The following is a 13,169-nucleotide window of genomic DNA, read 5'->3' as shown; positions in this document are numbered from 1 at the left end:
TGTATAGTTATTGTTGGTTGCTTAAGGTTGTAGGATTTTATATTGTTTAAACACCGTAATCATTTTCTGAAAAAATGACTTCAACGTTAATAAAGTATAATGTCATACTTATAGTACTATGCATCGGAATCACATTGATTCATAATTCGTCAGAAGGTAATTATCATTTCTATTTAAAAAATATATATTATGTATTTGATTTACATTAATAATTCATATTAGATTATTGTATAACGTTTATAAGACAAAAAAGTGCAGATAACGCCTCTTACAGTGTTCAATAGTTACGAAAATCAGCCGCTTAATATAATCGTTTAAGGACGAAGGAATCGTATAAATATGCAATGTTGTTAAAAATACTTTTCAAAAGTATTTCAAATAGGTATTTAAATAATTTAGTTATTATACCTTTGCCAATAAGTATTTAAATACAAATACAAATATATTCAAAATACTTCTGAATACTTTTTCTAGCTTTGTTGTTTTCAGGTTCTTAATTCTTAAAACTAATTATTTGTTTAATGTAATAATGTATATTGAATATTGTGATCAGTACCCACGAAAAGGAAAAAAAGCAGGTAAGTGGATGTCACTCTGCTGTACAGTAGATAACAAGTGGGTCATTGTATATTGGATTGTATTAGACTTGAATTCAATGATATAATATCATTGTATAAGAAAAACGATTCTGAGCGGAGACGGTTTGTCAGTCTGAATATTTTATATTGTTATTATTTATTTTATCATCTAAATTGAACTAATATTATAATATTATAAGCTTTTATTCGTTTCTACGGTGATAGACAATGCGTTAGAAATTAAAATCTCACTTTTAGCGTTTTTTTCGTAATTTTCCGGTGGTTTTCCCCGTGGCATAAAACAATTATTGAGATGACCGAAAATGACCTCTCTAAAGTAACATCTTGATCCAATTTGCTAAAAGATAAAGTACTTTATGTTGAAATCGAAGCATTCCTTATGGTAAAAATTTTGTATACAGGATAAAAAAAAAAAAAGAAAAACATTTATATAAGTCAAGTAGTTTATTTTGTGGAATTTTTTAAAATATCTATTATTTTTTGATTAAATTATTTTGGAACGTAATAACTTTTTTAAAAATATTATTTTTGGGAATTTGCTGACATGAGTATATTTTTTAAATTATTTAGTAATCACATAATACAAAATTAAAATGTTTTGATAAAATTATTTGTCGACAATAATTTAAAAATAAATCTGTTGACTGTTAAAAATTAAAATAAAAAAAAATTCTTTTTCGACGTACCATACTGTTTCTATTCTTGACTTAACAATTTTCAATAGGTACCTTGATAAATAGGACGATTTGTAAGAGAAAAAACTTCTCCTATATGTAAACGATAAACATAAAGATGAGTACCCAACATGTTCATTCTAAATAACGAATTTTTTTTTTCAGCAACAGTCAAGTAAGTAATGATTTTCAATGATTACCCGTGATTACCAAAGATTTAGGCTCATGTATAATAAGTCAAGGGTAATGCGTCTATATCGACAGTTATATCGACAGTAATAACGCTATTATAATATCAATAATAATAATAATAATTTTAACAACAATAATAATAATACTAACTGCTAATGAATTTCATCTGGAGATTATTATAATAATATATAAATCATACCTTGCTTACGTGAGAAGTGAAATATTATTAATTTCATTTTGGAGTCCTGATCATTCGGATTAGAATCTCTCTGATTATAATTATTATTATATTTGCATTTCGGTTAAAGGTGGAAAAGTTAATAAAAATAATGAACTGTGGCAAGTTAAGTTAATTCAATTAAATTGCCTTCAGTTCATTGTTAAAAGTTAACAAAAAAAGGTGGGCAAGTGGATGTCGCTCTGCTGTACAGTAGGTTACAAGTGGGTCACTGTACAATGGATAGTATTAAATTTGAATTCAATGATATAATATCATTGTATAAGAAAAATGATTCTGTGCAGAGACGGTATGTCAGTCTAGGATCTAATTATTTCATTGTTAAAAATTTTTAAAATATTCTACTTTTATATCTAAGGATTGAAAATTTAAAACAAGATTCGACGTAAGTATTTAATTCTGTTACTAAAAAATCTAAAAAATACATAAGCACAGTTTATTTTTATAGTCATTTTAAGCTCAAATTTGGACGAAATTACATATTAAAAAACCTGGAATAACTATTTTAGTTATTTTGTTGTGATTGTATAATATTATTCGTGAGTACTTAAAACTTCTAAAGTATACTATTATATATATATGATAGTATCACGAGTTGTTGTTGATGTATAACGCGTTATATTTACCTAATGGATATTGTGATATGATTAATTTGGAATTTATTATAGGTTGATTTTTTTTGATACCATAGATTATGTCTTATACCTAGACTGACATACCATCTCTGCACAGAATCGTTTTTTTATACAATGATATTATATCATTGAATTCAAATTTAATACTATCCATTATACAGTGACCCACTTGTAACCTATTGTACAGCAGAGTGACATCCACTTACCCACCTTTTTATTATCAATGATAATACGTATAACATAATTCCGTAGGTATTGATAACGTAGCTGACTTATTCGTATTGTTATACAATTATTTAACAGTTTGAATCTTCGTGAAATTCGTCTAAATCTGTAGTAGAAGTCATCATATTGAAATCTGGGTAAAGATATAGGGGTATATTATTATAAAAACGCAGCTATGATGTTCGCAGGCATTCGACGGGATATTCTAAAAAGGAATCAAATAATGTTTATTGCTCGTATATTATAATTTATATATTAATAGTACCATTATTAGTTATGCATTAATTATATTGTAATTCCTCTTATGTATTATAATACAAGTATCCGTGATATAATCGCATTGTACTTAGGTACTATAACCACGGTGTGATTTTATTTAAAAATAATTTTCAATTCCAAAACAACTTTTTCAACGTTTTGTTTTTGTTTATTATATTATTATAAGTAGCAACCCAATATTCCAATACAAGTATATTGTTATAAAAGTAAGTTTTTAAAATATAATTTTAGGAAGGAAGTCAACTTATACTACGATCCTTTCAACCCGCAATGCAGATCCGTTTTGTTGACTCTCGGAGCTTTGGATTTGGAATTAAACTTAAAACGTATATATCTTTTTCATAGCGAACAACTTCCAGAAGATTTCCGCAATGTATATTTTCGAAAATAAGTTGTCCTTATGCTGTATTTACCACCACCGCTATTCGATGTTCAATACAATCGTTGTTATTTTACAGATAAATTCTCTACACACTTTACCAGTAATGCAAGACGGTGACTTAGTTTTGTCGGAAAGGTGAGTTCAAGTTATAACATTTAGTAGATAACTTTACGAGTTGTACCTAAATACTGAATGATATTAAAATATATAAAAAATATATTTTTCGTTTACTGGGTCATGCTGATTAAAATACAAAGTTCTTCTTCAAAGTTTGAGTTATACAAATATTTTCTAAAACTTTCGACATTAAAGTTAATAATGAGGTAATAATAATAATATCATTGATTATTGTAAGTCGCAAATCCAGCGGATACGCGTGGATAGGTTGAACGTGGTGTGCGATGGCTGGGCAGATGGCGTCGTTGTAATCATCGACGGACAAGTCGTTGGTGTCGTGAGGGGGAGATCATGGTTGAAACTTGCAAGAAACATAAATATAAATATCAAAGAAGTCGTATGCAGAATAATTCAAAAACGAATACAATACAGAATAATATTCACATATACAATATAAAATAGTTCACTTGCGAAAAGGTAGCAACTCTGTCAGCCGGAACAAGTGATCTATAGGGCATCGTATCATCACAGTATAATAATATTATAATGGAGTTGCTCGAAGAAATATTTCTGCAGTATGACCCTGCCAAACGTTGTGGTTCGTAATCATTATTTCCGCAAAAAAATTATTCGATATCAATCGTGATATTTTGATTGGGTATTATATACAAATAATACGAATAAAAGAGGGTTTGTTAACAGTGGGATGGAGTGGGCCACCAACGACAGCTGTTGGTAACAATAAAATACTCAACTATAATTATATGGTTTTTAATAATTTATTTTTTCGTTTCAGTAATGCAATCATCGTGCACTTGGTCCGAAAATACGGTGGACAAGACGATCATCCGTTATACCCCAATAACCCGAAAATTCAAGCAAAGGTCAATCAAGGACTGCATTTTAACAACTCCTATTTCTCTCAGGCATTTGAAATCCCACACGTGAATATTCACATTATTATTATTATAAAGATCAATTAGCAACGGTTATTAATTTATCACTATCGTTTAATGCAATTGCTTATCCGCTCGGTGTTTTTAAACACGTCAGGTACCTGCTACCTACCATCCATATTTTCGCACGCACGCTGAATATTCCGTACCAACCAATTATTAAACGTTTTACGTGATATCTACCCATATGATTTATGGTCAACCGACTACTGTTGCTACGCATCATATCATTATGCTATAATATTAGTTTAGGCTTATTATAGTAATACTACTACCGGGGGAAATGTAATAAAAAAAAAAAATCGGTAATAAATGATGAGTTAATAGAAGATTAATAAATGATTATTTTACACGGCCATACCAGATGTTGAGACCTATGTATATTAAGTAATGGTTTTAATAAAAAAATAAAGTAATTTAATTTTCAGCAATTTATTTAAGGACGACAAGGTGAAAAAACTTTAAATAGGAATTTAACACTAATTTCTCAAAAAATTCCCAAAACTCCCGATAATAGATAGTAAAAAATACCTTATCGATGGGAAAGATTTTAATTATTAGGCATGTTTATAATATAATAAAATTGGAATCAAGATTTAAATTTGAAGATTTTTTTTTCATTTCACAGATTTTCCGTGGAATACTGAAAACCGCAGAAGTAGAAGATAAAATCCACGAAGCGCTCAATTTTTTGGAAGAAATTCTGGAAAAATCTACCTGGACAGCCGGTAATACAATAACTGTAGCTGATTTCGCTTTGGTCGCTTCCATTTCGACCTTTGAGGTATTTCCATAACGAATTTTTTTTTACACATAACTGTTATAACTTGGGGCACACGTTAAACATCCATTTTCGCACTTTTTTCAGGTTGTCGATTTTAACTTAGGGAATTACCAACAAATTCAAAACTGGCTCTCTAAGTGCAAGACTACAATGGCATCTTACGATACAGCTAATCAAGAAGGAATTTATGAATTAAAATCTCTGTTAGAATCTAAAAATGGTTTTCAAAACAAAAGTAAATAATATGCTTTTAATGGAGAATTATCTCTAATAGCATTTTTCTTATGACTGAATTAGTGTGGTTAGTGTAGCTTGCAAATCATAATACCCATAATCTTGCTCGGGGTGCAGTCAATTTAAGGAGCAACTGAAACATGCATTTTGACCGCGGGAAAATGATTAAGATGATATAAATTATATTATTTTTGAAAACTTGCTATTTGTGCTATTTGGATCAATGCAGGTTCTCTTTCAGGCAACTAAAGTTTGACCCACATGACACTTCTAAAATGTTCTGGAAAAATATAACTACATAGGTAGGTACCTAGTTGAAAATATATAGTCGTTAAATTAATTAAAAAATTCCAACATTGATAATATGTATATTTTAAACATAAAAATGAGATGGGCATCCTTTAAAAATCACACTATATATATTATATAATTTAATATCTCTTGATATTTTAATAGAATGATCGTCGTTATGAAATTTAATACTTGTTATTTTTAGCAGATTAAAGATAGGTTAGGTTCGGTTTATAATGTTAATTTAAAAGAGTTATTGAAGTAGATATCTATATCATAAGTTTGAACTATCGTGAATCGTATTCAATTGTTCCACATATAATTACATATTTTTATAATACAACGATTCGCTTTTCAAAGCAGGGACTGCAACTTTTTGAATTTATCGGTATCTGGTCCGGTACTCGTTCTTTCATTTTTAATTTGCCGTATACCGTTCTTCCTATATCTTATATATCTGTGGGTGTCAAAACCACTGTTCTAGGTCATATTATATAATATCATATTGTACTGGGGTGTTCAGCATTGGCGAAAATTTATCCACGGACAAAAAATTATATCAACGTTCTGTGTTAACAATCTATGTTATAATCGAAAACAAAATGAACTGCACATATGTGTTGAATACATATACGACAACCACTAATCAATCAGAATGGTTTATAAAAGTCATTGGTTCTCTCATTGTATAGTTATTGTTGGTCACTTAAAGTCGTAAGATTTTATATTGAATCAGTCGCTTAATATAATTGTTTACTCAGGAATCGTATAGAATATGATTGGTCAATGATCATAAAATATCTACAATTAACATACTATTGGAATCCAACTCAGAACAAAGATTAATCAACTTTTTAACTGCTTTTTTTCTCTCAGATAGTTTCACCATTTTAAATAATGATGATGGTAATAGTTGGTTCTTTAGTTTTAATTGTACATTTTAAAGTTTTTTATTTGAATTAACAATGCTTAGCAAAAAAAAAAAGCAGGTAAGTGGATGTCGCTCTGCTGTACAGTATACATATAACAAGTGGGTCATTGTATAGTGGATTGTATTAGACTTGAATTCAATGATATAATTATAAAATTATCATTTGGTATTTTGGTGATAATTTGAATTATCTATATACAGAGTGTTCCACTGAGATCTGACAAATGTCACAACGATCCTATACTTGCTGTATTTAACATTGTATAGCTTTTTTTTTATGTATAATTTATATTCACTCACTCTACACGTATAATATACAAAAATCATTTTTATTTTTTAATACTAAAAATAAAAAAATAAAAATTTGATTAATTTTTTTTTGGATAAATTCAAAGTAGCCAATTCGTGAATCTGATTATAAGAACAATTTTGATGGTAAAAACCTTATATGAGTTAAGTAGCTTATTTTTTAGAATTTTTTTAAATTTCTATAAATTTTTGATTAAATTATTTCGGAACGTATATAATACGTTACGTATTTAATTTTTTAAAAATATTATTTTTGAGAATTTGCTGACATGAGTATATTTTTTAAATTATTTACTAATTACACAATACAAAATTAAAATTTTTTATAAACTTATTTGTCGACAATAATTTTAAAAATAAATCTGTTGACTGTTAATAAATTACAATTAAAATAAAAAATTCGTCCTTTTCGACGTGCCATAGTTTCTATTCTTGACTTATCAATTTTCAATAGGTACCTAGATAAATAGGACGATTTGTAAGAGAAAGAGCGTCTCCTATACGTAAACGATAAACACATAGTTGAGTATCATGTTCATTCTAAATAACGAATTTTTTTTTTCAGCAACAGTCAAGTAAGTATAACTTATAGAAAGGTTGTACACGATATTACTGGTTTCAATGATTAACCTTGATTTTCAATGATTACCAGTGATTACCAAAGATTTAGCTTTATGTATAATTTACGGTGATGTGTCTATATCGACAGAAATAACTCTATTATAATATCAATAATAATAATAATAATAATAACTGCTGATGAACTTCATCGGGAGATTATTATAATAATATATTTTTCGTACCTTGCGTGCGTGAGAAGTGAAATATTATTAATTTCTCTTTGGATTCCTGATCATTCGGACTAGAATCTCTCCATTTAATTAAAATTAATATTTTATTTGGATTTCGGTTAAAGGTGTGGGCAAGTTAATGAAAATAATGAACTGTGGCAAGTTAAGTGAATTCGATTAAATTGCCTTCAGTTAATAGTTAAAAGTTAACAAAAAAAAATTTACTAGATAAGTTTACAGTTTAGATAGAAAAAATTAACTCAACTCCCTTAAAAAATTTTTTTTTTCAAGTTACAATAGTTTTTATCCATAAATTGCCCTAGTATTTTGATTTACACAAACATTTATCAAGTCGTCTAACACTTTGTAAAAAAAATGACCAAAATCGAAAAAGAGTTATCAAATTAGTATTTATCGTATTGTATAGTAGTTGGTTCCACATGGCACGAAAAGAAAATTAAGTTATTTGCCTGACATTGATAATTAACTATAAAAAATTAAGTTACAACAATAAACATTGTAACTGAATAAGTTAATGAGTTAAAAACAAAAATAATTAATTAGTTAATGCCCATCATTGATTATTGTAGTATTAAAGGTATTTAAAGGATTTTTATAATCAATGATAACACATAATATAACATAATTCCGTAGGTAGTGATAACGTGGCTGGTTTATTCGTCTTGTTATAAAATTATTTAACAGTTTGAATCTTCATGAAATTTGTCTAAATCTGTAGTTGAAGTCATCAATAATAAAGTACTGGATAAAGATCTACGTGTATATTATTATGAACGAGCAGCTATGATGTTCTAAGGCATTCGACGGGATATTATAAAAAGGAATCAAATAATTTGTATTGCTCGCATATAATTGTTATTAGGTAGTCCCATTTTTAGTTATGCATAGTGCATTAATTATTATATTGTAATATCTATGACGTATTATAATCAAGGCTGGGCAAGTTAATGATTTTTTTTTTAACTCAGTTAAGTTAAGTTGATATGCATCAATAACAAAAATTTTAAACTTGAAAGTTAATTTAACTATCTAACTCAGTTAAGTTAAAAGTTAATACTTATTTTTTGTTAACTTTTTATTAAGTTAAAAAAAAGTAAATTTGTTTATACAACGCTAGCTTACTCAATATTTTTCCAACCCACAACTAAATTGTAGGATATAGTGTTCATACTTCATACAGTATTTGATATTTCCATATGAGTTAGATTCTAATGATATACATTTTTAACTTTAAACAATTTACGACACATATCTTTTGACATGAAAATGAAATAGACTGAAATAATAAAATATAATAAAATTAAAAATAAATAAATTAACTTACTTCCTAAAATGAAAAATTATTTCGTTAATTTCACGTTAATTATGAAAGAGATTTAGTAAGTTAGCAGTTAAGTTAATGAAATACCAAAAGTAACTAATTAAGTTAAGAAGTTAAAATAAAATTAACTTTATTACTTAACTTTAACTTTTTACCTCGTTAATGCCCAGAATTGATTATAATACATCAAGTCTCTATAATATCATTAGGTATTATAATACAAATCCCATTGTACTTACGACAACCACGGTGTGATTTTTTAAAAATAATTTTCAATCCCAAATCAACTTTTTCAACGTTTTGTTTTTGATTGTTACATTATTATAAGTACCCACCCAGACTCAATATTCCAATACAAGTATATTGTTATAAAAGTAAGCTTTCAAAATATAATTGTAGAACGGAGATCAGCTTATACTACGATCCTATCAGCCCATCATGCAGATCCGTTTTGTTGACTATCAAAGCTTTGAATTTGGAAGTTAACTTAAAAGTTATAGATCTTTTGGCCGATGGAACACAAGAAAAAGACTTCCTCGATGTAAGTTTTCGATAATAAGTTGTCTTATTATGTTGTGTTTACCACCTGCGCTCTACGATGTTTAATACCATCGTTGTTATTTTACAGATAAATTCTCTACACACTTTACCAGTAATGCAGGACGGTGAACTTGTTTTGGTGGAAAGGTGATTTCAAGATTCAACATATTTATTAGATAACTTTACGAGTTGTATCTAAATACTGAATGATATTAAAATACATAAGAAAGATTATTTTTTGTTTACTGGGTCATGCTAATTAAAATAAATAGTTCTTTTTCAAAGTTTGAGTTAAACATATATTTTCCAAGACTTTGGACATCAAATTTAATAATGTGGTAATAATATCATTGAGTATTTTTTTTAAGTCCTCTGGTCATTAAATTGTCGGTTACCGGATGGCGATGTGTGACCTTGGCTTACGATCGTCTTTGAGTAATGAGTGGAAGCGTCGAGACTTCAAGACTGATTAGAACGAGATGGTCTTGATATAGAGTGAAGAGATGATTTCTTTAGATGGTGTTTGTATTTGGGCTATCCTTTTTAAGAAGCTGCACAAGCCTCGGATGTTAGATAACTATACGAGTTGTACCTAATGTTAGTAAATGATATTATAATGCAAAAAATAATATTTTTGATTTACTGGGTCACGCTAATTAAAATACAAAGTTCTTTTGCCTAGTTATAAGATAACATTAGTGACACTATATGTTAAACAGTGTATTAACGTAAATACTAAATCATTTTAATATTTAGGATATAATAATAGGTATTATCCAGTATTGTTTATCACTAAAATCATGATAAATATATATTTTAGATTACGATTTACCTATCGAAATCTTTTTTTTTAGTATTAACTTTAAATTTAACTTATTACCACTAACTTACTTCGTCCATTATTATGTTAATTTAATACTAAATCACAACATTTTATGGGAGGATTATGTATGAAGCATGGATTTTTTTTTATTTAGCTCCTAAAGCTTAAATTATTATAGATATAGTTCTACAGCAGTTATGTATTAGCAGTTATAGTGCAGAATACTATAAGAGAAAATATATTAAAGATAAAATATAATAGTTTACAATATAGAGTATAAGTTGTGTACAAAAAATAAGTAAATAATAATAATAATAATAATAATAATAAACGTAGTGCATGAAAATAATAAATATCAATAATTATTATTTGACAAACGGTATTTAAATGTGAAATTAGATAATTGAAAGAAATATAATACATCCGTAGAAATTATGCAATTAAGGATTGGCTATAGTAGGAGTTAAACATATATTTTCCAAGGATTTTGACATTAAAGTTAATAATGGGGTAATAATAATAATATCATTGAGTATTGTAAGTCACAAATCGAGCGGATACGCGAGGATCGGTCGAACGTGGTGAGCAAAGATAGGGATAGCTGGGCAGACGGCGGCGTTGTAATCGTCGCGGGATGAGTCGTTGGCGTCGTGAGGGGGAGATCATGGTTGGAAGGAACATAAATATAAATATCAAAGAAGTCGTCGGAAGAATAATTAAAAAACGAATACAATACAGAATAATTTACGTATACAATATAAAATAGTTCACTTAGCGAAACGGTAACAACTCAAAAGCAAGTGGTCTATAAGGCACCGTATCGCCACTGTATAATAATATTGTAATGGAGCTGCTCAAAGAAACATTTCTGAAATGTGACCCTGCCATAACGTTGTGGTTCATTATCATTCTTTCCGGACAAAAATCATTCGATATCAATCGTGAAATTTTGATTGGGTATTACCTATATACAAAAAATACGAATAAAAGAGGGTTTGTGAACCAAGGGACGGAGGGGGGAGGCACACCAACAACTGCTGTTGGTAACAATAATATAATACTCAACTATAATTATACGTTTTTTAATAATTTACGTTTTCGTTTCAGTCATGCAATCATCGTGTACTTGGTCCAAGTATACGGTAAAAAAAATGATCCACTGTATCCCCATGACCCGACATTTCAGGCGCAGATCAATCAAAGACTAGATTTTAACAACTTCTACTTCTATCTGGCTTTTGAAATCCAACACGTGAATATTCACATTATTATTATTATTATTATAAAGATCAATTAGCAACGGTTATTAATTTATCCCTATCATTTAATGCAATTGCTTATCCGCTCGGTGTTTTTAAACACGTCTTGTATCAGGTACCTGTTACCTACCCAGCATATTTTCGCACGCTGCACGTTGAATATTCCGTACCAACCAATTATTAAACGTTTTACGTGATATCTACCTATATGATTTATAGTCAACCGACTATTGTTGCCATGCATCATATCATTATGCTGTAATACTCGTTTAGGCTTATTATAATAATTAGGGTTGTACAATTTCATGAAATATTTTTTTTTTATCCCAAGTGAACATTTTTAAAAGTTGGTTTATTGTATGAAATAAAGAAAATATGCAACATAGTTACATACTACATACATAATAATACACAAACATAGACATATAAAAAACTAGATAACCGACTATAAGACAATATTGAAGTCAGCCATATGCCAACAGGGAAACATTGCATGATTGATAATATGAATATCAATCAAATATGTATATTGTATATATTTGTAATATATATTATATTATTATGTCATATAATTATATAAATATGTATCTTATATTCTTATAATCTTATCTATTGAGTTATTTTTTAAACATTTCCTTGTTGGCAAATGGCCACTAGACTTTAATGTTCCTATGGGAATGTAATATGCAAATCCGCTATCTAGTTGTTTTACATGTCTATGAACACAACATATTATATAATTTAGAAGTTGTTTAACAAATCTTTAATATAATTAATTTAAACTATACACTTTAAAATATTACTGAAAATACACTACTTTTTCATTCACTGTAGAATTGACTTAAAAATTGACTTAAACTTTATTTAAAAGTTTCAAACCATCATCTTTTGGATCGCTGACGATACATATACAACAATATTTTAAAACCAGGGCTTGCATTTGAAAAAAAATTATTGTTTTACGTTATTTACAATCAAAACGTTATACAAATTTTGAGTTTATCGTTATTCAACTTTTGTGTTTATTGTTATTCAGAATTAAAACGTTATACAAGTTTTGCGTTTAACGTTATTCATAATTAAAACGTTATACAATTTTTGCGTTTATCGTTATTTAAAATTTAAAAGCATTTAGATACCTGTTTTAAAAGTACACAGGCCGCAATTTAAAAGTATATGACTATGACCTTTTTTGGGGACATAATTTCCCTATTCTGAGTTTTAAGTAGGTATTGTGTAATTTTATTTATTTAATTAAATGGGTTAAATATCCCAATTACATATTATTCACAAAATATAGAGTACAGTGATACAGATTAAATTACAAAATACATAGTTCGTAAAGAAATGGAAACAAAATAAACGATAAAACAGTATGATGATAATTAATCTTAAGTTATAAATAATAATGTATTATTGAATTTAATAAATTGCCTAGGCTCTAAGGACTTTATTATAAAATAATAAATATATAAAAAAAAATCATGATCATTATTTTGAAATTTTGAATTTTTTTATTAGGTTTTTAAATGTTAAAATTATTTATAGTCCGCGACACGAAAAGTGGC

At 27.9% G+C, this 13,169-nt stretch overlaps 1 protein-coding gene across 5 annotated transcripts in view; it reads left to right on the top strand.

Moving 5' to 3' along the window:
- LOC100168923 overlaps nt 1-13,169 on the top strand; it is a 14,985-nt gene continuing 1,816 nt past the window's right edge. The window contains exons 1-12 of one of the 5 annotated variants that reach the window (XM_016806801.2): nt 1-156; nt 1,439-1,448; nt 2,062-2,088; nt 3,074-3,215; nt 3,301-3,359; nt 4,138-4,225; nt 4,926-5,081; nt 5,166-5,316; nt 7,412-7,421; nt 9,379-9,520; nt 9,608-9,666; nt 11,450-11,594. In XM_016806801.2, the coding sequence (XP_016662290.1) occupies nt 75-156; nt 1,439-1,448; nt 2,062-2,088; nt 3,074-3,215; nt 3,301-3,359; nt 4,138-4,225; nt 4,926-5,081; nt 5,166-5,316; nt 7,412-7,421; nt 9,379-9,520; nt 9,608-9,666; nt 11,450-11,594 (1,071 nt within the window). In that variant the 5' untranslated portion in view covers nt 1-74. Of the gene's footprint in view, nt 157-1,034; nt 1,039-1,438; nt 1,449-2,061; nt 2,089-3,073; nt 3,216-3,300; nt 3,360-4,137; nt 4,286-4,925; nt 5,082-5,165; nt 5,317-7,411; nt 7,422-9,378; nt 9,521-9,607; nt 9,667-11,449; nt 11,595-13,169 lie in introns of all 5 variants that reach the window. The other 4 variants (XM_029489172.1, XM_016806799.2, XM_008187740.3 and 1 more) reach the window with 4 other exon arrangements.

Source organism: Acyrthosiphon pisum, chromosome A2, assembly GCF_005508785.2.
Source record: "Acyrthosiphon pisum isolate AL4f chromosome A2, pea_aphid_22Mar2018_4r6ur, whole genome shotgun sequence".
NCBI lineage: Eukaryota > Metazoa > Arthropoda > Insecta > Hemiptera > Aphididae > Acyrthosiphon > Acyrthosiphon pisum.
This window is presented reverse-complemented; position numbering and strand designations above follow the sequence as displayed.